Below are 26,589 nucleotides of genomic sequence, written 5' to 3' on the forward strand. Positions count from 1 at the left end.
CAAAAAAATTGAAAGAATCCCATTATTTTTACTTTTCTGTGTTTGATTTAATATAACACAGCTCGTTTCTTCTCTTTGTTTCTGCATTTAGCCTGCTGTTTTGATTAAAGTACATGAAGAAAGTTTAAGTTAACATATAGCTAAGAGGTTGGGATTGCATCCTTAGTTTCTGTTAAATATCAGGGTATTTTAATAACTTGTGCTTTGATACTACTCTGATGCTGAGTAAATCTAAGTCTTAGATTCTTAAAGATTACTTGCCGTTTGGAATCTAAAAATGTACCGTTACATTAAAACCATTGGTCTAGTCTTTGCATAACTCTCTTGCCTGTGTATGACTCATTCAGCTATGAATGCATAATGGATTAGTCTACTGATGAAGTCAGAGTTCAGAGATCAGGATCCAGCCAACTCTATTTCCACCACCTACCAGAATATAAGTCCTTTAACACTTCTGGGGGAACATTTAGAATCCAAACTGTAATAATAGTCAAATTTTTAAGTTCTTAAAGTACATTCATTAAAGTACATAGAATACTATAAATAATTTGAGAATGTAAGATGGCTTTTATGCATGTTTGTGGGTCTTTACGCCATCCTTTAATTTTATGAGCTGCGCAATATACATTGTTTTCTTTCCACACATTTTAGCCTTAATTAGTTTTCACACACATACACACACACACACACACACACACACACACACACACACTACTATCATTATCTTGTATTATATGTCAAGATTTACAGGAAGCTCTGTAGGGGTGAGAAGTATGAGGCAGGAGTAAAGGCTTTGGGTAGGATGCAGCCTCTTAGTGTGTTCTTTGAACCCTTCATCCTCAACTCTGTTCTCAGGCCAGTATGGCACATCCAAAAAGGTGTGACTTTTTTTTACCCCTTCCATAGCCTGTAGGTTGTGGAATTTGAGAGTGAGGCTCCATCATAGTTGCTCCCTGCTTTTACTCACATGCATTCTTACACTTTCAGAAAGAGGAAAAAACATATCAACAGTACAAAAAACCGCAACAAACATTAGTGAAACCACTGGGATGGTCAGTGTGGCCAGTGGGTTCTCTGATATTTTCTTACTTAAGTGAAGCTGGGTAACAGAATTGTTCCAGAAAGCAGTTCTATAAGAAAGCCAGGACGAGTCCTGCATTGGACAAGGCTGATTGCTTACAGGAAGGAGGAGAAGAAGAACAATTACTGTAGGTAGGTTCTCATGCCATGTGGAAGAGTATGAAGGAAAGGGGGAAAGATGATACCCTTATCTTAGAGTTTTCTAGTTATGGATTAGAGCAGAAATTGTAAAATTGGGAATACACTTTGTGTTCCCTCACCTGACTAGGCTTCATTATGAAATGTTTGTCAATCTGGTGAGAATTGCCTTGGGGATCTGTTAAGATCCAATCTTGATCTTCCATGTCACACGCTTCCTCCAGATCTGCTAGTCTTCTGGAGTTAGGAGTGGGCAGTTTGTCCTTAGCTTCTAGAAAACTCTAGAGTAGATCAGACCAGTCCATTTTCTTGCTCCCCACAGTCTTAAGTAGACAGTTCACTTTCTATTTTCCATCTCAAATTTTGCCCAACCACATTAATGAATAAAACTCATCAGAAGTTATGCAGTGAGCTTAATAAGTGAGAGTAGAAAATGTGCCACATTTTACAGGTCAGCAACTTTGAAATGCCTAAATTTTAATTCACATTATTAAATTCTGAGGGATAAATTAGCAATCTAAAAAATCAAATCCTGTTGCTTTTTTATTTGAAGTTCAGCTCAGTCAGAATCTAAAATTTATTAGTTCAACTAAAGTCAAGCATGCAGCTTGTCTTTCTTATTGTCTGTTCTGTCTTAGCCAGGTCGTCTATGTAATGAGTTTAACAGAACAAGCCTCTACTTTCTGAGCTACATAGATTTTTCAGCAAAGATGGAGTTAAATCAATCCCATTCTAAATCTGTCCCCATCCTTAAAGATTCTCAAAGAAGAAGAGAAACCATCTATCCATATAATCTGGAAAACCTAAGGAAATCCCCAACCCTGAAGCAGTAACTAAACAAAATGAGACTTCCAGCATCCTATTCTAGTCCAGTGCAAATTCACATTAGTGGAGTCCACAGCAATAGCTGATTGGTATGAAAGGGACAAATAGGCAGAGAAATTCTTAGTTTATCTTTACTAGAATATCAGGTTGAACTGGGGCACCAGTGGTTCATGCCTGTTATCCTTGCTACTTTGGCTGATTTATGGGAAATTACGGCTTAAGTTCTGCTGGACCAGAAAAGTTCTCTTAGAAAACTGGAGACACGGCTCAAGTGGTATAGCACCACTGTGGGGAGAAAAGCTGAGCAAGAGTCCTAAGTTCAAGCTGTAGTATTTATATAGGTGTGTGCTTGCTCATGCATGACGTGCACATTTATACACACACACACACACACACACACACACACAACATTGCATAGCCTATATGTACAAAATGACCAGCAAAAGGCAAGTCCAGAGGTGTGACTCAAGTGGTAGAGTAACAGGTAGGACAAGTTTCTGTTTCATGAGATAATGTTGGAACTCCGGAGAAGGAAAACAAACACACATACTAAAATGATTTTCAAGCTCAAAATAAATTTTCAGACACTAGTGGTTAACCATCTTCTACAGAAATCACAAGACATACTAGGAACAGGTACATTTATTGCTTGCATATTATTTCCCAGGCACTGACTCAACACTTTGTCTCTAGTAATCCTCACCGTAGCTCACCAACATAGGTGTTATAATCTCCATTTAGACAAGAATGAGCTGAGGTTAAGTAACTTATTCAAGGTTAGAAGTCAGTTAGTATCAGAGCCAGAATCTTATCTGCTCAGGTGTTAGATGTTTTCAGCAAATGATAAATCTTTTTATATAGGAGCCTGCAATTTTCATAGGCAATCTATGGATTTGCTATTTGTTGTACTTATATCCAGGTTCTTTCTATAACAATAAAGAAATATACACCCCTCCTCCTCAATTTGCTTCCTTCTGACTGCTCTTTAAATAGCGCAACTCTATTCCCACCTCTTCTTGAGTCTTCATCACTCAGGATTACATGTATTCTAGTTCTTTTTTTTTTTTTTTTTTTGCCAGTCCTGTGCTTGAGCTCAGGGCCTGAGCACTGTCCTTGGACTTTCTCAAGGCTAGAGCTCTACCACTTGAGCCTCAGCACCACTTCTGGCTTTTTTCTATGTATGTGGTACCGAGGAATCGAACCCGGGTCTTCATGCATGCTAGGCAAGCACTTTAACCACTAGGCCAAACTCCCGGGCCCGATGTATTCTAGTTCTAATCACCTCCTTCCTACTAGTTCATATATGTTCCTCCTAAACAAATAGTAGGTTAAGCTACACAATTTTTTGACTTACAATTCTGTAGATCATATGTAATTTCAAAGTTTCACTGGGATATAAAATCAGTCTATGAAGAGTTTATTATTGGCAGATTTAAGTTAATAAATGAAAATCAAGACTAATATAACTTTCATAAATAAAATCATCCTGGCATCCTCAGTATAGTTTAAGAAAGTTAAGGTAGCTGGACACCAGTGGCTTATGCCTGCAATCTTAGCTACTCAGGAGTCTGAGATCTGAGGATCATGGTTCAGAGCCAGCCTGGGCATGAAAGTCCATGAGACTTATATTTCCAATTAACCACCAGAAAACTGGAAGTGGTGCTGTGGCTCAAGTGGTAGAATGCTAGTGTTTAGCTGAAGAGCTCAGGGACAACACCCAGACCCAGAGTTCAAGCCCCACGTCTGGGGGAAAAAAAGTTAAGGTACCTTTGGTAGAGTACTTGTCTAACAAGCACAAGACTCTGAGTATAATTTTTTTACCTTGTATAGGGGATGAGGGAATTAACCTAAGAACCTATAATTCAAAATTCTCATTATACCAGAAAGTGGAGAAACAATCTTCAGGTTCAGCTTTTTTATCATGTGCTGCATCTCTGTACAGTAAAGGCATTCACAAGGCAAAAGTTTAGCCAGGGTTCCTTTCAGTAAGGCAGGTTACAATGGGAAATAAATAGGAAAGAGGAAGATAAATATTTTCTGTTTACCACACAGGAAATGGGAGTGAAAAAGCCTCTGGAGTCTATACTTTCTGAGCTGGGTAATATATACATGATATACCTGTGAGGTAACAACCTCCAATCATTTGATATTGGTTTCAGTGTAGACCTCTACCCAAACATTGCTAAGATGACTCTTACTGAGCACTGTACACACCTGCATGCTGGGCCTCTGTTATAGACTACACCTTGGTTTAAAATGCTCAGGGACAGTGCTCATGTGCTGATTTCAAGTCCCAGGAAGGGCATTCATATGTGCCATACGCACACACCTATAATGATGTAGTCTAGGCTTCACTGGGCCATATTGTAAGTTCAGAACTTCTTTGGCCCTTTCTTCTTTGCTAGGCATTTCCTTGAATTTTCTGACTCTATGCGTTTAATGAATAGTTTCTTAGACATTCGCAAAGGAAAAGGCACACACAGCTATTCTCTGCCTATATGTTTCCCTGTTCTTGTATCTTAACATCTACAAGAAATTGATAGAGGAAAACTTGCTGCTCTGACTTTTCATTCTTATTAGTGCTGTTTAATATTCTAAGTAATTAAGCTATAATATTTTATTATCTTTAAGTAGTTATGTAAAAAAATTATCATTCAGTGAATCATCTTATAAGTATAAGGTTAAGTACAGTGCATCTTGATCAGTATTACCACTTTGATTATTCTCCCCCACTATATTTTAATTTTAATATATTATGTTCCTGTTGTTGTCCTTGCTGTTGCCTCATCTACAACAGGATGGGGAAGGAAAGGAGAATTTGATGGTACCAGGTACCTTACATGTTTTATCTTACAAAGTCTTTGCAACTCTCTGGATGGATGACCCCACCCTTATTTTGTAGACCATGAAATTTAGGCTCAGAGCTATTAAGGAGTTTTCTTCAAGATACTACATGCAACTGACAGAACCCAGCCTCGTTCCTGTTAGTCATGTTCTGAAACCTTGTTCCCAGCATGCAGTATATACAGATACTTTTGCTCTGTCTTACAAATTCATTTAGGCCTCCCTTTGTTTACTGTTCTTGTAAGTAATCTGACTTACAACTGAGAGCAATATGTGAAACGTGGAGGCTGGCAGAGAGTCTGGGAAACAGTAATTGGAAACAGATTTCAGTCTGTGCCTTTCCTAGAAATGGCTTCATATGGAAAGCATCTGAAAGAATTACTTGACAGGACCTTGGGATCAAACTCAGATCTTCTAGCACTGCATAGATGCCCTTGTAAATATATGCATGGCAAAGAAACATCCTTGCCGCGTTGCTCTGGTTAGTGACAGGTGCAGGCTTAGAGGCTGAAGAAAGTTTGTAATACTTTTCCCTTTCTTAAGACAAACATGTCACTACATTCATGCTTTAGAATTAGGTTCTTTCATGCCAGAAGAACCTGCATACTAGTGTTTTAAGTAATAGGACTTTGTTAGTTAGAAAAACAAGGTTTCCACATCAAAAATGAAAAGTACCCAGCTCAATCAGCAAGACTTTCTAGACAGTTTTCAAACCTTGACATGCAGGTGTGAACCTAATCATGCTGCTCCTTCCTCACACGCAAACCCATTAAAATTCCCCAAGAGAATAGCTGGGATTGTCATACTTCAGTGCAGAGCCAGGTAGGCCAGAGCCATGGCCAGAGCCAGGGCTAGCTTTTTCAATGGTCATGGTTCAGCCTCTGATGGTTGCATTTCGCTGAGAACCACTTTTGTCTCATCAGCTGTGGTGGTGATGTTAGGATCTCATCGCCAAGCAGAGACCCGATTTGTACCAGATTTCCAGTGGATGTTTGCTTAAGAGGAAATGATGGATATGGCATCCAGTCTAAGCATTGAGGCCTGGAGAAGAAGGCTAAGAATTGGCTTTCAAGTGTCTAGTCAGCAAAATAACAGAGTGAAGATTTCCAAGGGTCTGTCTTGATCATCCAGGCTGCCCCAAGGTAATGGTTTCCTTCCGTGTCTCCTCACGCAGACACTGTAAGAGCAGGAACATGGTGCTGTGCTATGGATTGTCACAGCAGCCCTGTAACATAAATAATTTTGCTGCAATTTTAATAGATAAATAGTTTCACTTCACAAGAATGTTTAAAAACTGCTCCAAGGTTTTCTGAGCTGGAAGTAGCACAGTTGGGATCCACATAAGGCCTGCTCTCCATGTCTGGCTCCCAGCTTCTGCCCTTGCCTATGAGCACTGGCCACAAAAGCCCACTTGGAGTGATTGTGATTATTGGTCTGACTTGCAAGCTGAAAACTCATTCTCTGTTTGTACTTAGAAAATTATTTCAAATTGACTAAGGCAGTAATTTAGTAACAGATTGAAAATTGGCCAAAAGACCATGTTCTGTGCAGTGCTACCATGAGCGATGGTGCCGTCTGCTCCTAAGGAGAGGGCTGGCAGGATGCTGAGCTGTTGGTGAGCTCTGCCATCCCCACAGGCCTCTTCACTAAGCCGTGAGAGGCAGTGCTTCCATCCCTTCCTGCGAAACATGTGCATTCTAAATTCATATGGGGTGTAAGTCTTATGGAAGACAGAGGAATAAATAAACCATCTCTGAATAATGTATTGCCACTATGAAAGCATATTTTAGCATGAGAAAAGCAGTGGAGGAGAGGAGTCTGAAAATAACCTCCCCCCCCACCCCAGTGCTTCTCTCTGGTAGATGTCATAGTTGCACAGCTGTTTATTATTCAACTGCTAATCCTTGGTGATGTAGACCTTCTCCATTCTTTGTTCATCTTTTAAGTCTCTTGCCACATAAGTACCTTTCAAACTTACAAACAGATAACACGTCTTAATGAGAAAGGTAGCACAGAACCAAGTATTTGTAAATAGAGGCAGAAACAGAAATAAGTGTGTAAGTGAGTAAGGGAGAAAAACATATCCTTCTTAGGAAAGCAAACAAAGTCTTCAAATAGGAAAAGCAGGAACCAGGGCCTGTCTCAAAAGCAAGAATTTATATGGAAGAATTAGGAGGAGGGCGTGGATTGCAAGGATATAGAGCCTAAGATATTAAGCAAACACTGATATAAAAAAGAATATTTGCGGCTGTCTCTTATTAGGCTGCTGGATGCCTCTAGGATATAACACACTCTCATGAAAGCTGTAACTCATTCTCCCCTGGAGCTTTGTGGAGTGGAGAACTGGGTGCAGAGTAGCAATCAGTAGTACAGTTGGGGGTGGAAGGGGGAGAAAGATCATTTTTTTTGTAAAGGACTAAAATATCCCAGGAATTTGATCTCCAGAGGTAAATGCTGTTACTTGTCTAGTTTCATCTCCGTGCCCTTTCTTGATGGTTGAAATCTGTGTTTAATCAAGAGAAAAGATGCGAGGGAGGGCTCCTACCACAGCCAGTGTGGAGAAGGACATTCTCTTTAGGATAGCAGTCTTCAGACCACTATTCCACTGGCACACAAAACCTGCCCAAAGACCAGGTAAAGAGAGTTTGAGGGGAACCATCTTTCAACTTTCTATATTTTCTATTTTTTCCCCTAAAACTGACCTTGAGAACATGTTGGAGGTTCAGGGTGGGAAGCCTGCTCTTTCTCTGTAGCTTCTCCTTTACTTACAGAGGTAAGGTCTCATAGATGTCCTGAGTCTGATGTTGATACTTTGTTCACGTGTCTGTAAATCTCCAGAAAACCTAACAAGACAATTCCAAACACTGCTGTATAACAAGGATGACTAACAAACTTCTTTTTGCATGACATGGTTTCCAAATGTTTGTTTTCAACAGTGTTTATGAATGATCTAAGTGAAGTTTAGCTAGCTGTGAATTATTAAAAATAGAATAGTACTGAATTATTTTAGGTTTCACTTATAAGTTGGATAGTCTATGACTCAGTTGTCCATGACTATTGGTAATAGGTGAATAGATGATCCCAATGGATTTCCACCAAATACTGTATGTGACTTTATGTGTGATTATTCTTTTCTTTTTCCTTCCTCCTCCTTCTTTCTCTCTCCCCTCCCTCCCTACTCTTCCCTTCACTCTGCTCCCTTCTCCCTCTCTTTCCTTCCTTCCTCCCTCCCTCCCTCCCCCCCCTCCCTCCCTCCCCCCCCTCCCTCCCTCCCTCCCTCGCTTCTCTCTCTCTCTCCTTTCTTGATTGGGTTGTAGAGCTTAAACTCAAGACCTAGATACTGCTCCTGAACTTATTTTTGCTCAAGGCTAGTGCTCTACCACTCTGAGCCGCAGCTTCAGTTTTACTTTTTAGGTGGTTAATTGGATATAACAGTCTCGTGGCCTTTCCTGCTGGGGCCTGAACCATGCTCTTCAGATCTCAGTCTCCTGAATAGCCACATGATCCACTAGCTCCTGGCTAGTCATGCTTCTTTCAAACTATGAAAACTGTGAGACCCAACAAGCAGGACCGGTGCTTAGTCATTTCCCTAATTCTTGTGCTTAATATAGCATAATGGATACTCATTTAAATTTAAAATTATAAACGTAGAATACTGTGAACAGGGCATCTGCAAATGAAAATTGTGTCTTAAATTTCATTTGCTTTAATATAGCAAATTAAATATTCAAACACAAAATAAGAATGCCTGTTTTGTCACATTCAGTCACATAGTTAACCAAAAAAACATTATAATTATGCTCATTTGTCTTAACTCTCAATTATTTAAAGATAGAGACCACTTCTGAGATTGTCCTTAAATCCTCTGTGCTAGGACCAGGCCCAGTACTCGGTCAGTGCTGACAGGTTGAGCTTGAGTATGAAAAAGAAGAAGAAATGAAGGATATTAGGATGCATTCCTAAGTAGGAACCTAAACACAGACAGGCTATATCTATTCATTTTATTAGTCAAAAATTGTTTTAATGTCTTATATTAACTGTGATGTTAAAAGTAAATGAATAAAGTAAGTTTTCTCTTGACTTTATTCTTATAGTTTCAGATAATTATTAGCAACACAAAAAATGGATAAGCCCTAATTTTTCCACCTTCCTTTATAGCTAACAATTGGAGTATCTTAAGTCACCTTTCATTTCCTAAATGTCAGCCTTTACTTCGAAGTCATGCTGTTTCCTTTTAAAAATAATGTCTACAGATGTCACATGTTGTGTTGGTGAGTTTTAAATCAAGTTATTATGTGAAACCTACTTAAGTTCCTCTCCTGCCTTCTGTGTCATAAGGATACTAACATACCATCAGCTTGGCACTGGTGCCTGCTGACATCTCGAGGCTTCATTCTCCCCTTTCTCTGGCAGGCTACTGCCTGCACTCAGTGTTCCAGACAAGTCTGTGTACTTGTAGGAGAGCTGAGCTCCCTGCTTGCTTCTTTGACTGGTGACCTCTTCTGATTCCCCTTCCTTGTCTTCTTACCCACTCCTTACAGATGTCCCCTCCAGCAACTTTTTCCTGAATTTTCTTGCCCTTTGCTTCCACTGTGAACAGATTATTCTACTAGGGGTAGCCATAGTATCTTCCACTTACCCTTTTGTAGTTATATAATGGTCCTGCTTTGTAGTATCTGTTACTTACCCCTTTATTTGCAAGTAGACTTTGACATGCCCAGATTTGGGGACTTGATCTAATGTTATCTGTTTCCAGTCCTGAACACAAGACAAATGTACAGTGTACTTGGTGAATGTGTAGTGGAGCAGAGGGGAATTGAGGGAGAAAGTAGGAGAAATGAGTGAGGGAGTAGCACTGTTGAAAAAGAAATGTACTCATTACCTTACTTATGTAACTGTAACCCTCTGTGCATTACCTTTTCAATCTCTGTATACTAGAACCTGAACATAGTCTGTTATTTCAAATCAGGGAAACCATGCAGCCTATGTTTCTTTGGATCTGGCTTACTTCAGTTATAATAATTTTTTCCACAAATGGGGCAATGTATATATCACATTTTCCTGATCTATTCCTCTAGTGAAGTCCTCAAAGAAACAACAACCCCATTAATAAATGAACTAAAGACTTAAAGAGAGACTTCTCGAAAAAAGAAATAAGAATGGCTAAATACATGTAAAGAAGTGTTCAACATGTCTAGTCATAAAATAAATGAAAATCAAAACATTGAAATTCAAATTCACCCCAGTTAGAATAGCCATTATCAAAAAAACTAATAATAACAGATGCTGGAAGGGATGTGGCCAAAAGGGAATGATACTACACTGTTGGTGGGAGTGTGAACTTGTTCAACCACTCTGGAAAGCAGCATGGCAGTTCCTCAAAAGACTAAACATAGAGCTCCCCTATAATCGAGCAATCCCACTCCTGGGCATCTACCCAAATGATCACAAACAAGGCCACAATAGCTGCCAGCACAACCATGTTCATTGCAATGCTATCCAACATATTTAAGATATGGAATCAGCATGGATACAGATTTAAGAAGCACTTTGTATCTTGAAGGAACTCATTGTTTCACAGGGAGATGTAGAGGGAATCTTATGATTTTTGGTGTAGGGAGGTGTAAGCAGAGGTGTGGTTGGTCAACTGTTGAGAAGATGTAGATAGTACTGAACTTCTGAACTGATTATGGAAGGACAAGTGAGTGAGACCTGAAAATGGCTGATGTTTATTTTACATAACTGTAGTTCCCATTATCCATTATTTTTTGAAGCAAGATTCTCTCTTTTTGTTTTTTTCCCCTAGTTGTAAGACTGGAACTCTGGGTCTCGGCATTGTCCCTGAGCTCTTCAGTTCAAGGCCAGTGCCCTACCCCTTGAGCCATAGCACCACTTCCAGGTTTATGGTGGTTAATTGGAGATTAGAGTCTCATAGACTTTAGTGCCCTGGCTGGCTTTGAACCACAATCCTCCGATCTCAGCATCATAAGTAGCTAGGATTACAGGTGTAAGCCACCATGCCTGGCAAAGCAAAATTCTCTTACAGTGTGTATTTTAAATGGAAAATCTAATAACCCATTTTCATATAGTTGTCTTCAGTCTGTAAACTCATATCAGTGGCTTGCAAATCAGGTTCCTTAGCTAGACTGACCTGTATATCCAACTTGGTATTCTTAATTTATCTTTCTAACTTTAGCTTTTAAGTATTCTTGGTCAGAGGTTAGTAAAATATGGCCTATAGAGAAAATTTAGCTTCTTGCCTGATTTTGTACATCCTTTAGGTAAAAATGATTTGACATCTTTTAATTTGTGCTAGTTCCAGGTCTTGACTTTATCTCAAGGCTTTGTGTTCTTACTCATCTTTTTCTGTCAAAGCTGGTATTCTATCTCTTATTGTTGTTTTCATCTTTTTTTTTTTTTTTTTTTGCCAGTCCCCTGGGCTTGAGCTCAGGGCCTGAGCCCTATCCTTGGACTTTTTTTTTTTGCCAGTCCTGGCTTGGGCTCAGGGCCTGAGCACTGTCCCTGGATTTTCTCAAGGCTAGGGCTGTACCAGTTGAGCCACAGCACCACTTCTGGCTTTTTGCTAAGTATGTGGTACCGAGGAATCGAACTCGGGTCTTCATGCATGCTAGGAGAGTACTTTACCACTAGGCCAGACTCCCGGCCCTATCCTTGGACTTTCTCAAGGTTAGAGCTCTACCACTTGAGCCTCAGCACCATTTCTGGCTTTTTTTCTGTGTATGTGGTACCAAGGAATCGAACCCGGGTCTTCGGGCATGCTAGGCAAGCATTCTACCACTAGGCCAAATTCCCAGCCCCATTGTTTTCATCTTTAAGTAGTTGGGTGGAGGAAGTGCCATTTAGCAAAGCAGTTTATGGACACAGTGCATCCAGATCCTTCTGACTCCGTTCATCATTCTCATTCACCTTCCTTCCACACCTTTCCTCACTTGAAAAAGTTTTTGTGGCATGTTCAGTGGATTCTTGATGGGCTTCTCCCTTGCTTTTTGGCCCCACCTCCCTCTTGCAAACACCCATTTCCTGGTACTTATTTTGTTGGGCACTGACTTCACATTATTTGAGCTCTCCATAGTGTCTACTATATGTCAGTTAATTCATTTGTAACTATTTCCAGGCTACCCAGTGTGTTTGGGTATAGATTTATAGGCACATTTTAGCGACCACAAATGAGCCACACCTCCTGTCCAGCATTTTGCTGGTTAATTGGAGAAGGATCCTTGGGGTTTTGTACCAGGGCTGGCTTAAAACTGCAGTCCTTGTATCTTGGCTCCTCAGTAACTAGGATTATAGGCATGAGCTACTGGTACTTCGAAATTTGTGCATCTTTTTAAAGAATTGAAAAAGCCAAACAAATGAGGAAAAGAATATATAACTGAGCTAATTTATGGCTGACTAATTGTAATATATTTACCCTCTGGACCTTTTCTTTACTCTCCTGATCTGTCCAAATACTCCAGTAGCTACATGTATACTGTAAGCTTTCCTACTTTTGCAACTGGGCTTTTCCTTTTCTATTCTCTGACACATTGGCATTCACTTATACATTCAACTAAATGTTACCTGAGCCACTACTCTTGGCTATGAAGATGTATCAGCAGCAGACAGTAAGCTCACACAAGCAAAATAGGTTAGTTATGAAGAAAAGTAATGCCGGTTAAGGCAAAATGGATAAGGGAGTGTGACCAGGAAAGGCCTCTGTGAGAGAATGGTATATGTGCATCTCTGTCCAATCTAAGAAAAGAATAGGAAGAAGCCTCAAGAGAGATAGAACAAGAAGGTACCCAAGTGAATTAATAGTGGGAAGAGCACATAGACAAACAGTGCAGAAAGACTGTTTTGAATGAGATGAGTGTCCATAAAGGAAAGCAGTGGGATAGAGGTACAAGCAGATCATACGGAGCCTCCAGGGCCAGTGAAGACTCAGTTTTATTCTTAGTGAATTGGGAAGCCACTGAATAGATCTGAGTAGTTAGGAGCCATCAGATTCATTTTTTAAAAACATCCCTGTGTTGCTGGGTAATGCTGGAATAACTTATTTATCACAACATCACAGACATTTCCCTCAGTTGTGCACACCCACTTGCAGTCTTCTCAGGTGAAGGAAAGTAGGGGTGCTGGAACACCTGTGATAGTGCCCTCATCCACGGGCCTGTGGGTCCTCTCATATTCTAAGAGCCCCCTGGTCCTATGTTTGTCCCCACTACTTTGGGAGTTGAGAAGTAGAAGGGGGCAGATCCAGGTCACCCTTCTGTTCTCTGAACAAACATCCTTCCCACCATAGAACACAGTCCCTCTCACCGCAGGTCCCTCCAGGTATGATGTAGAGTTAAGTAAGGGTAGTTTCCTGTAGGCTGTGCGTCAGATGCACAGACTATATGAGCAAAATGGAGAAAACTTTCAGCTGTGCCTCCCCTATCCCTACTGAAGTTGCAGTTTGCATGATGACCTAGGCAAAGATAGAGTGAGCTAAAAACTCACTCTAGAGGGGCAGAAAGAGATGTTTGGCAGGTACAGTGGTGTGACAATTCTGTAGGGTTAAAAGGATTTCCTGTTATGGGTGGTTAGTGTCCTTAGTATGTTTGACGTCGCTTTCCAGGGACCTCTTTGTTCTCCTCTTAGCCCTCACGTGTATCTTCTGGAGCAGCAGTGCCAACGCAGAAATGTAGTAAAGCCTTCTATATTAGATATCTTTTGACAGCTTGTGTCCACAAGCTCATCTCTGGGGTCTTTTTGTTTGCTTATTTGTTTGGGAGACATTTTTCACCTTAACATCTTTCTCGGTTTAAAGGGGGCTACCTTAAAGCTATCAGGTTTCTGTGAAGGACCACATCATTAATTAGATCTCTGCCCTGAGTCATTTTGTGCAATTGAAAAGATTTACAGGTGTCATACCCTTGGTTTATCTTTCTCCGAAAGCATTTTAATCTTCTGAAGATTTTACTTGTCATTGTTATCTATGGATTTCTCAATCTTCTACTAGTAGGGTATAGAATTAATGGGTTTTTAAAGCACTGTTTAAAAAAAACTGAATTTCTGGGCTGTTTCTTTTTTCTATTTTATTCCTGTATACAATGAAGACAATAGTTTCCTAAACTAATTTCTTTCTTATAATACTTAACCATAGCATATAATACATAACACATTCACTTCCAAACTTGTTAGAGCCACAAGTTCATTAGCAATATAATCTGTATCCCAGATTACCATAGGCTTATTAAACATTGCATCAGAACATAGCATAGATTACTGTTTTTGCAAAAACCACACGTCTTATTCTTAGGATCTGTTGTTTGTCAGAATGAGCTAAGGAATATAATGGCTTACACAGGACAAAGAGTTAATAATCTCTCATTTCCTATGCAGAGGGTGTAAAGGACACTGTACCCCAAAGCCACTTAGGATCCAGCTGATATAAGCGGTGCCATTTCCCATCAGTGCCCTGGGCATTATGCTTTCCATCAGTGCTCTGGTTGTCAAGGAGAGAATGGATGTTGACATGTGGAAGGGTATCAATGTATGTGAATTAACGCACCTTCTATCTGGCAAATATCATGTTACCCTTTTATTAAATACAATAAAAAAAAAGAGAATGGATGTTGAAACGTGTAGATTTTTTTTTTTTTTACTGTATTGGCATTTGAGCCTAGGTCCTTACATTTTTCTGGGGAGGTGCTCTAACACTTGAACTATGATGCCTCCCAAACCCTTTTTGCTCAGAAATTGCATATACTATTCTGCTCAGATTATATTGGCTAGAACATGCTGTAAAGAAGTTGAAAGGTGCACTGAAGTGGAATGCTTGTGGTCTGGTGAAAACACTAGCTCAGTTATATTGAGAGATCGATTCCAAATACGTCATTCTCTTTCTAACAGAACTTAGTACTGACAGCAGAGGTGCTGAGAAGTTCTTCCATGTTGTGTATGCTTTGTAGGTTGACTTCAAAAAGATTTGCTGATGTCATAGATGAGTCCTAACTATGTTCTCTTTCCACTGCCTTATCTCAAACATGTGTGATTTCTTCATGGTCCTGGTTTGTGGTTTTATCTCATTTGAGTTTGGAAAATATATGCTCATCAGAACCGATTTAATGAACATGGAGAAGTTTAGCCACCCAACTTCACAATAGCCATATATGCTAATAATAATTATTATGAAGAATTGTTAAACTGTCATCTTTATTATTGCATCAATAATGCAGAAGCAGCGTGTTGATATGGAAGCCTTCTAAGAGCTAAGGTACATTATGGCCACCAGGTATAATAAAGCAGTTGCTGTTTTACATCCTCATACATTTCTTCAGTTACTTTTTTTCTTATGCTTCTGCTTCATCATACAACAGTTGAAAGAAAATAAGTAGCTAGATTTAAATTTTATATGGTGGCCTATATTTCTCAATCATACCATGAACTCCATCACAATGAACCTGTTTTGTAGCATAAAATGGTGAAAAGCATGAATTAAGTCAAATGCCTAGTCAAATAAAAACCCTACTACTAGTGTCTTTTATTATAATATCACTCTGCTTGTTCCATCCCCAACAATCTCAAGAAAATTCACTTATTGTTATTTAGTAAATGTCAGGTTATTTTAAAATACTTTGTTATTTTGAGGATCCATTAAAGAAGGAAAATTAAAGAAGGAAAAAATGCCTTTCTTAAATGATACTGTGATGATGAAATCAAACAATTAAAACTTGACAACAGTAACTTGTCACATGCCCCAAAGCAAGTTTTAGGAGAGCACAGAGTTCAGAATGAAATCAGGCTCAGGAGTTGAGACAGAGCAACATTCATGGAAGAAGGAAGGTCATGTATGTGGATGTCAGAACTGAGGGCTTGCCAATGGGTTGCCTGTAGTGGTGAGCAAATATATCAGTCTGAGTTGATCCCACCTGTTTTGAAGCATGACTAGAAATTGGCCTTGGCAAGAAGAGGGAAGCAAGAGACAAGACACATAATGACACTTGGGAATGGTAACAGTGACATGTCTTTGGGGGTGGATCCAGTGTTGGAACAATTATACTATGAGACAGGATTATATTGGAATAGCTTGTGAAAATCCTTGAATTCTGTGCTAAGGAATGAATGGAAAAGCTTATTTAAAGGAGGGGAAGTCTAAAAGAATGGCATGGCAAAGAAAGTAATTGGTGGAATAATTGGTAGAGGGAAAATGGCCTGTGAATTTATCAGTTGCTCTAATGACAAATCTGTATTGATTGTTTTAATATGATCTAATTTAATTTCTGAAAATTATATTATACAGTAAATGGAATTTTTTACATATTTTCCCAATGAAGAAACTAAGGCTTGAGGCACTTTGTCAAGATGCCAGGTAACTGAGACTAGGGAGTAAATATTAAACAGATTTTTTAAGTTTACCTTTCTTGCTATGTACATTACTCCAACAGACATTCATTCTAGTGTTGATTGACAATGACTAATTAATTAAACCTTGGACAACAATGTCTATACCTATCTGAATGCACTGAAGACCCTTTGTTTTTCCTGGACCTCATTTCCTTCTTGCCACTGTGACCACTGCCTTTCCTGTCCTCTTCCTGGTTTATTGGTGAAACACTTCTATGTCATACAGCAGACTAGGAGGAATATTCGGCAAATTGGTATGTCCAGATAGTTCCCTAAATTTCTATTCCTTAAGAAAACAAATTAAATGCGCTGGAAAAAAAAAAGAGATTCACAGTAGTGTATCAAATCTTATTCAGCCTTGATTTGGTTCAAACATCATGCATATTTTTTTCTTTTTCTTCTTTCTCTTTTTTTTTTTTTTTTTTTTGCCAGCCCTGGGGCTTAAACTCAGAGCCTGAGCACTGTCCTTGAGCAGCTTTCTCAAGGTTAGAGCTCTATCACCTGAGCCACAGCATCACTTCCGGCTTTTTTCAGTGTATGCAGTACCAAGGAATCGACTCCAGAACTTTGTGCCTGCTAGGCAAGCACTCTACCATTAGGCCATGCTTCTGGCCCCGCATCATGCATTTTTCATGCACTCTGTCAGGATCTGTGAGCATACAGAAATGTCCAGGAGGAAACTTCAGAGGGTGTTGTTATAGTTAACCATGAGATTCCGGTTATTTTGTTTGTTTTGCTAGTCCTGGGGCTTGAACTCAGAGCCTGGGCACTGTCCCTGAGCATCTTTTGTTCAAGGCTGGTACTCTACCACTTAAACCACAGCACCATCTCGAGATTTTTTTTCTGTTTATGTGGTACCAGGGAATCAAACCCAGGGCTTCCTGATGGTAGGTAAGCACTCTACCACTAAACCACATTCCCAGCCCGAAGTTATGGTTTTTGAAGGACAGCTTTTTTTTTTTGCATTAAGCAGCAATTAATGTAATACTTTTATCCATCCCAATGTTGCCTATTTTGCTTATTAGTATTTTAAAATAAATTTCTAAGTTAATAGTACAATATTTCACTATTGCTGTTTTCACAGAAGCAAAACTAGAGGAAGTTCTATTTCTTGATTAAATTGTGTTATTGATTAAATTGTGTGTTAAAAGTTTATTTTCAGGGCTGGGAGTTTGGCCCTAGTGGTAGAGTGCTTGCCTAGCATGCATGAAGACCCGGTTTCGATTCCTCGGTACCACATACATAGAAAAAAGCTGGAAGTGGTGCTGAGGCTCAAGTGGTAGAGTTCTAGCCTTGAGAAAGTGCAAGGACAGTGCTCAGGCCCTGAGCTCAAGCCCAGGACTGGCAAAAAGAAAAGAAAAGAAAAGTTTATTTTCATCCTCCATCCTCTGTACCTCACTATGCTATATATATATATATATAATATATATAATATATATATATAATATATATTACTGGAACGTTTGCCTTAGCTTTTCCCTGATGCCTTTTCTTTTAAAGCTGACTGTGGAAGCACGTGAAGAGATGACTAGAAAAGCCATCAAGACAGTGAAACATTTCATTGAGAAGCCTAGGAAAAGGACTTCTGAAGAAGACATTCCAGAAGCTGGTGATTCTAAAGTGACCTATGCAGATGCTTTGAATCATCTGGAGAAATCACTTGCCCACCTGGAAACGCTCAGCCACAGCTTCATTGTTTCTCTGAAGAGTAGTGAGCAGGTAAAGAAATGACAAAAGAGAGGCTTCACTCATTATCAGGGTATTCTTTCTTCTCTTTTCTTTTTTTATGTGAAGTACTATGTAAGGGGCAGGTGCTTTCCCATTGAACCATGCCTCTAGCCCTATTATGTATTAGTTATTTTGGATATTAGGATTTTGATTCCTACCTGGACATGTTTCTGGACCACAGTCTGTCTATTATAGACTTCCTCTCCTATTCTGTGTGAACAGAAATGTACCACCCTGTCCAGTGAGATGGAGTCCCACAGTTTTCTGTCTGGGCAATCCTGGAACCATGATTCTCTCATTCTCACCTATCAGTTCCTAAGTAGCTAGGATTATAGCATGAATTGCTGGTTACTGGCTTATTTCTTTGGTGAGCCTTCATTAATAGTTGTTTTAGTCATCTTTCTGTTTCTATACAAATAGCATAATAATACAACTTGACTATAACGAAAATAATCAGCTTATGAAGAAGAAAGGTTTATTTTCCTAATAGCATTTGAGTGAGTCTATAATCAGTTGGTCACTTTGATTTTGGTCTGTGGCAGTACATAATGGCAGGAGCTCATGTTGGAGAAAACCATTCACTTCATGGAAAAGAAGTAGAGGGGAAAAGAAGAAGGACTGAGTCTAACTGTACCCTTCAAGGTCATGTCCCCAATAACCTGAAGACCTATCACTGGACCCCCCATTAACAGGTTCATAGCACCCCTGTGGGAGTCACATAGACCTTGGTGAACACTGAAGATCCTCACGATAGCAGTTGCTTGAGACACTTTTAATATCTGCGGCTGTTCTTGAAAATTGTTTTTCATTAATGGAAAGTTGGCAAATTGCTATGTAATATTTTCATAATATTACATGATTCTCTGGCAAACGAACCCATGAGTGGCCACTAACCTCCTCTTTCATTTTTCTTAAGTCATGCACACTTATTTAATTATATTCTTGCCTTGCATATAAAATACACTTGATTAGAAAGATCAAAAGAGGAATTTGGATAAGTTAACAAATGGAGCCTTAAAAATGTATATTAAGGCAGGCGCCGTGGCTCACACCTGTAATTCTAGCTACTTAGGAGGCTGAGATCTGAAGATCGTGGTTCAAAAATCCACCAGGGTACAGAAGTCCACCAAACTCTTATCTCCAAGTAACTACCCAGAAACTGGAAGTGGCATTGTTGCTCAAGTGGTAGAGCTGTAGCCTTGAGCTGAGGAGCTCAGGGACAGTGCCCAAGCTCAGAGTTCAAGCCACACAACCCACAAAAAATTCCAAATACTTGTTTACTTTTTAAATTGTATATTCAGTATTAGATCCAAAGAATTAGCATTGATCTTCTTGGAATAAATACTGTCCTTCAGTGTTTAGAACAGTTACATAGATTCAAGCATTTTGTCAAGAAAATTCCTATAGATAATGATTTAAAAGTGCAATATTATTCCTTATGAATGCCATTCAGTCAAATCCTGTTTGGTTCCTAGTGGAAGACTGTGCTTTTCAATTGGATATCACCTTTCCTAACAAAAGCTGGAAGTAATCTTAAGCCCATGTGCCCAGTAAAGAGCATCTTAGATCTTCTGGTAGGTTTAGAGCAATCTAAGTGAAAAGCCTGCATATTATGGAGCCTTGGTCCTGCTCTTCTGAGGTGAAGACGTAATGATTGCCCGCCTGACTCATAGGACTTTTTTTTTAAAGACTAGAAGGTTTCTAGCAGTGGAGAGAATAATAAAATGAGATTTCATTTTCCCAACTCCCATTTTCAACAACTACCAGGAAATATCCCAATCTTCTCTCATCTTGCTCTGCCTGCCCTCATCTTGTGGCTGTGTCTTACTCTGAAGTCAGTCTCAGTCATCCAGTCGTTTAGCCCATAAGTACTCCCACGCGGATTTCTGAAAGACTTTTGATTAAATGCATGTCCATTTAGAGTACAGATTTGTGAAAATGTTTATTGGTATTCTGTATAACCTGTAGAAGGTAGCTAACTTCTGAGTCAACCTTTTTCTCAAATTACCTTTGAAATTGCTATGGCATATCACAAAAATATTAATTATTTAATATCAAAAATCTACCTATGTTAAAACTTTTACATGATTGATTTGAAGAACAAAACACTATATTCAGAATTGTTAAGGATACTACAAAGAGACCTGGAATTATGGTGTTGCAGCGATTTAGCTCAATAGTAGTGATAGTGGTGATAGTACTAGTCATAGTAGTGAAATTCACACCTGTTGAGATTGCTTTATACCTGGCATTGTGCTAAAGGATCGACTTTTAGATCATTTCAGTTATGCTCACAAATGTCTTCTGTTCACAAGAACTTTTTATCCTTATCATTTAAAAAATGCTGAAATCTGAGATCACAAAGGCTCACTATACAAATAAATAAGAGAGAGTGGGGAGAAAGGAAGGAAAGAAAGAAAGAAGAGAAGGTACAGTATTAGATGAGCGAAGACAAAAAAACAAAAGGTGAGGTTAGATTTCAGCTCAGGCGTGAGCAGACCGGATGATGCCAGGTTACTGACGTTTGGTAAGGTATTGATTGTGGTAATATGTTTTGTGTAAGGGCATCATAAATACATTTCAGTATATACACACACAGATACATGTTTGTATCTTTCCAGGAAACACTGCAGAAATACAGCCACCTCTATGATCTGTCCCGATCTGAAAAAGGGAAACTTCATGATCAAGCTGTGGCCATGTGTTTAGATGGTCAACCTCTCCGAATGATTCAGCAGCTGCTAGAGGTGGCTGTCGGTCCTCTGGACATCTCTCCCAAGGATGTAGTACACAGTGCAGTTAAGAAAATAATTTCTGCTTTGAGGTAAGCTATCAAGTACCTTTGAGAAAAACCCATGTTGTGGATTATTATTAATATTGAACTATCTGCATGTATATGGATCTATTTTCCATTTTCAAAGGAGTGTGTAGTTCTCAAAGTCTTAAGGCTTGAAAACCCTTGAGAATAAAGAACTCTGAAATTCCTCCTCATTGGTTTAATGCACAACATTTTAAAATTCTTTTCCTTCCCCAAATTATTCTTGAACCTAGAGAAGGAGCAGAATGACACGAAAAGCAGGTAGCTAAGAGCCAGCCTGCCTGCCCTGTGCCTTCAGTGTGTCTGCTCAGATCTGCCTTTTCCAATTCCCATTTTTGAGATAGTGGGTAATGATTCTTTTGGAATAAGCATAGCAAGGTTCATCATACACAGAAGGAGCTGGATATCTGCTAAGTGTCTTAGGACATTATTTATCTGAAGTTAATGACATGAGCTTGACAACTGAGAAATTTTACTTGATATGGGAATGCCAGTGCCGCTTTGCAGAACTGCCTTGGAGAGCAATTTCAAAGAGAGCAAAGTGAACTTAAGAAAATAATGAGGCATCAAGTGCTTTCTGTGAATAATGCAATTAGACTGAAAGATTTAGTTGTATTTAATTTATCCTCCTTTTAAGCATTCTTTGTAATTCTGTATTGCTCTTGAGGAACTTTTTGATTAAATGCATGTCAGTTTTCTGCAGCTGAACCGAAATCAAATGAGCCTTTATCTGTTTAATTACCCCAACCTCACACAGCTTTCACCTAAGTGCTCAGAGGTACCCAGCAATGTTGCATATAGGGAGAGACATAAAATCCAGTGGCATTTTTAAAGAAGTAACACATTCTAAGTGAATAAAGCTCTGTTCCCTTACTAGCTTATTATGATTGTTGTGGGTTAAAGGAGCTATACCTCCAAATGATAAAATACTTACATTTTATCCCTTTTTGTTTAAAGTTAGATTTTTATAAATTTCATCAAGCAAACCTTAAGTGAAGCTCATGAACAAAGCACTTTGAACAATTAATGATTTGATTAATTTTTCTAAAAACTGTACATTTTTGTTAAGAATTGAAGTAAAATATGACATGTAGTATTTTTACCTTTAAAATGTTCTATAGAATTTTGCATCTTCCCCTTTTTAAAAGGATATTTATCGTATAACTAGAGATTTTGTCCTGATCAATGAATGCTCCTGACCCACAGAGGACACTGGATGAATGTGAATTAAACCTTTCAGTAGTAGGATATGGAGTTTGCTACCTCTCTTTCTGAGACAAAGGCACTATCAGTGGTCTGTAGTGTTTACCTTTTAAAAAAGCAGTAAAATTTTGTGGGTACAATAGGTACAAAATGTGAAAGATTTGAAAGGCACTGAATCTAGTGATGTCTTTAGATCATTAGGTTATTCTAGGAGCTCATTTAAAACTTTTTTCTTTATTGCATCTCAGAATTTGCTAGAGTTGCAGACACATTGTAGAATGGGCATAGTAATAGTTGTTTTTATCTACTGTAGAAATTAAAGAATAGTAGAAGAGTAAAAATTGATATGAGTAAAAAGTTAATGTTAGTTCTAAGTAAAAAGTTAGTATTAGTTGTTTCTTAAAAAACTAAAGTGGAGACTACTGTTACATGCTTAAACTGCTTAATGTTCAACAAATGTATTTTGATTGATGCAGGTAGATCGTATTACTCTCTTGGTAGGAAAGCATGAGCCACTTAATGGCAGAAAACATTGTATTTTCACATCCTTAGCACCTAGTGTGGGCCCTGATACTTTTGTGGACACGCACAGCATGATGGTTATGGCAGGGAGTATATGTCATGCCACGGCCTACCTGGTTCATCTGAGTGTGTAAATAAATATCGAGTGTGATTTTGAGTCCTGAGTAACCCTCTTTGACTTGGCTCTTCTCTCTGCAGTGGTGGCAGTGCCAACCTTGGTGGCCCTAGGGACCCCCTTCAGGTCCTGGAATGTGTTGTTGCAGCAGTGCATGCCAGCGTGGATCAAGGGTAAGATTGGCATGGAAGAGCGCTCCTCTAGGCCTACTTTCACTGATCATACATTTGAGACTTCCAAGACCATGTAGCACTGTTGGGCTGTGCAAAGGGGTAGCTGGGGTCCTTCTGTGTAGCTAAGGACTGGGCCTCTGTCCGGATCCCAGTCCAGCTGTGTGTTGCCCACAACATTGTCTCCCTTTATCTTCTCCATGGGGAGACCAAGGATACTGTGAGGCTTCTTGAAAGAGATTTCCATCTATACCAGGCTTACTGGATTAAGTATGCAATTTCTCTACTGAAGTATGGGCATTCTTAGAATTGCTTATAATACATTAAAAAAAATCTTTATATGTTAAATGTGCCTTTGGTGGAACTCAGAATATGCAGTCTTTACAGATTAAAAAGCGTCTATCATTAATGCCATATGTAGAAAGAGTTTTTCTTTTTATGTATCACATCATTTAATCCTCCATATAGATAGGTTAACTTGCTAAAAGTGAGATTTAAGTGGCAGAGCTGAGATTAAAACTCATGAAGCATTACCTAAGTTTCTGTTGTTAACCAATATGCCCTAAGCAGCCAAAGACTTGTTCCAGGGAGATACGTCAGGTAATGTAAAATAAATAAAAATGAAAATATCTCTGGTTTTCCTCCCCGGGAGAGAAAAAGGGCCAAAGAAGATGAGGCTAACCAGTAGTGTTTCACCCCCGGCTTACTACCAGCGAACCTGACTATGGAGAATGACAAGTACAGCTGGGGAGGCAGCTCATGGTAATGCAGCCTCAGAGTACACAGCAGGCCTTCTTGTACAGTCCGGCCTCTCCTCAGTTTTCATTTTTAATTGAAAATACGATATAGCACTAATGACATGTCTCAGATGTTTGCCAAGGCTAGCTCTGGTGCTACTTCTTTCCCCAAGTTTGAAGGCCAGTATATAAGCTGTCAGTGAAGAGGCAAGCAGGACCCTCCATTCATTCTGCTCTGCCCACTGCAAAGTATTTGAAACCCCTCCAGTTGAGGTCTTCAGATAAGAAAATAATCTTTAGTTATTCACCATGTGCCATGCTTTGTGTTGAGTCATGAGGCATTATATATGGATGAGAAGTAAGTGCTAACCTTATGAGCTCACAGTCCTGTGGGGGAGTCCAGCTTGTCCACAGGGGAGTGGGAGGTGCTGTACAGAAAATGGGTTGGAGGGAGTCAGGCTGGAAGCCCTCTGTGAGCAGGGACCTGCTTTCTGAAGAGTCTTAGGAAGAGGAGGAGGAGGAGGAGGAGGAGGAGGAGGAGGAGGAGGAGGAGGGCGTTTCCAGTTGAGATGCTGTCTGGGCCAAGGGGAGGCCCAGGGAGACAGGTAGCCGAGTAGGTCCCAGAGCTCGCATCACATGGCCCCATCCCAGTACCAGTGTAAGTGTCAGGTCCCGGCCCCCGGTGCCCAGCCAGTGAGCAGTTCCTCTCGGGTACGGCGCTGCGCCTCTTCCAGTGCATCCTTAAGGGTTTCCCCCCACCCCCGGGGAACATCTTAAGGCTGGAAGGCAGTGTTTTTCATGATGAAATTCCAGTGAGATATTCCAACAAACCATCTTGAACTTTTCAACAAAGACTGTTGTTTTAGGTTTGCAAAACCTTTAGGGAGTGGAGAAACAGACAGAATAGCAAAGGTGTCTTTTCAAAAGCTTCAGGGAGGTTCTTTCGTTTTTCTTAAAAAGAGAAGCAAAAGTAAAAGATAATTATAACTTCTCTTCTCAGTAAGTGTATTTTGAATGGACACCTTTCAACCTGTTGCTTGGATTTCCTGTCCAATAATGTGCCTGGTAGGATGATGTGGAGGCGTTAGTTACTATGTTCTGGGTAGTTCCATGAGTTGTCTTTGGGTGAGTGACGTGGGGTTCCACCTGTAAAAGCAGTACTTTCCAGTCACTGATTACCTGGCCTGCCCTGCTGGCCTAGCCTGCAACCTCAAGGAGGCATTCCATGTCTTGTTGACACTCCCAGCTTCCTGCCCTCCCATCCCCTTGACCTTTTCACCCATCACCCTCAGCAGTATCCATTGCCTTAGAAGTAACTTCTCTCAAACATTCCATAGATACACATACACATGCACATACGCTCTTGGTTATGGATACACCATCCCAGGAACACTGTACAGAGGGCAAGAATTTAAGTGCAAGTTAGTTCTTAGTTTGTGCCATCATCTGCATGTAGTCTTCTTGTGTTGGAACAGATATCATTTTCTGTGAATGGCAGCTTCTGGCTCACCCAGAAAATCCCGTTTCTTTTATCTGTGGGAGTAGGAAATCACATAAAGAACCTCTCACGTAAGCTACTGGTAGGACATTCAGCTCCTGTCTTTTTTACTTTATCTCTATCCCTACCTCTAGACCTGAGACTAAGTATTCTAAGGGTTAGAAACCAGGACTGCTGGGTAATTAGTTACTTAGAGAGTCACGAAATTCAAATGTACCATCTGAGTGTGTGGCCTTCTGTGTTACTTCTGTTTTCTCATACCATCTTTTGAGAATATGCATTTCTAGATTATCTACTTTATTAATTTGTTTCAGGGGAAAAAAACATGTTTTTAAAAACTCAGTAGCCAAAATAAGTTCTAACAAGTATTATTTTTGCTAAACTTGGAGTTCATAAAATACTGTGATTATTTGTCTTTAAATATACATGCTCTCCTACCCATGACTACATGATCACAACTTAAAAACCTTGTAAAGGGTGCTTGCTGTTCAATAGCTCACTTTGTCTTCCAGCAACCCCGCTGCACCAACTGCATTCTTTCCATTGTACCAGTTAGGAACTGTAGCTCAGAGATGTCACGGAACTTGTGCCAGCTCATCCAGGAAGAATGCACTATGAATCTCTGAGTTGTCTTATCTGTCTGGCATTCAGGAGCCAGCACTGGAGAGGGAGGTGGCACCATCCATTTCAGAGTGCTTAGGAACTGCATGGGATCTTACTAACGTGTAGTTGATGGAGTGCGTCTCAGTGGGCCTGACTCACTTCGTGTCATACCGACTCCCAAGGGACACCTGCTCCAAGGACTGAACTTTGGGCAGCAAGGTCTCAAGCCATTACTTCCCTCATCTTCCCCATCTCTGCCCGATTTCTCTGCCTTTTTCATATTTCTTTTTTCTACATTTGCCAGCAGGTGCCTTTGAAAATTTCCTAACAGGAATGCCCCCACAAGTGTGAAATAGTACATTAGTGATTTACAAAGGATGCAAAAAATTTAACTCACCAGATGATAGTAGTTAATTAATGAAGACTTCTGTATAGTACAGAATAGCAGAGAAATCTTTTTTTTCAAAACTTGTGAATAACTGATATGGTAACTAACTGTACCAGTTTCAGTGTCTTAAGATACATTTTTATATATACATATATATATATATATATATCAGTATTATCTGCAGTGTCTTAAGGTAGGCACATATATGAGAGAAGAGAGAGAGAGAGAGAGAGAGAGAGAGAGAGAGAGAGAGAGAGAGAGAGAGAGAGAGAGAGAGAGAGAGAGAGAAGAGAGCAAGCATCCAAGAGCAAGCAATGTCAGATAATCCAGACTCCGTGTACCTAGAGATTGCACATTTTTATTTTAAAGCAGAAAGGACAAAAAGGCACACAGAGATAACAGGGCAAAAAGCCCACTAGGGCGAATCGAACCTGATTTCTGCACTTCCTGCTGTGAGGCAAAGAAACTATCTCTGGCTCTCGAAGCACCATGGAACATGCAGCTTATGTCACAGTGCCGACCCCTCTTGGAC

The 26,589-nt window shown here is 39.7% G+C and overlaps 1 protein-coding gene across 1 annotated transcript in view; it reads left to right on the forward strand.

Annotated features, from left to right (window-relative positions):
- The window catches only part of Nbas (NBAS subunit of NRZ tethering complex), a 262,549-nt gene that overhangs the window by 198,144 nt on the left and 37,816 nt on the right, over positions 1-26,589 (forward strand). The window contains exons 45-47 of the mRNA XM_090337434.1: positions 17,776-17,994; positions 20,625-20,827; positions 22,745-22,834. Coding sequence (XP_090193560.1) covers positions 17,776-17,994; positions 20,625-20,827; positions 22,745-22,834 — 512 coding nt within the window. The remainder of the gene's footprint in view (positions 1-17,775; positions 17,995-20,624; positions 20,828-22,744; positions 22,835-26,589) is intronic.

Source organism: Megascapheus bottae, chromosome 7 (assembly GCF_031878675.1).
Source record: "Megascapheus bottae isolate mThoBot1 chromosome 7, mThoBot2.hap1, whole genome shotgun sequence".
NCBI lineage: Eukaryota > Metazoa > Chordata > Mammalia > Rodentia > Geomyidae > Megascapheus > Megascapheus bottae.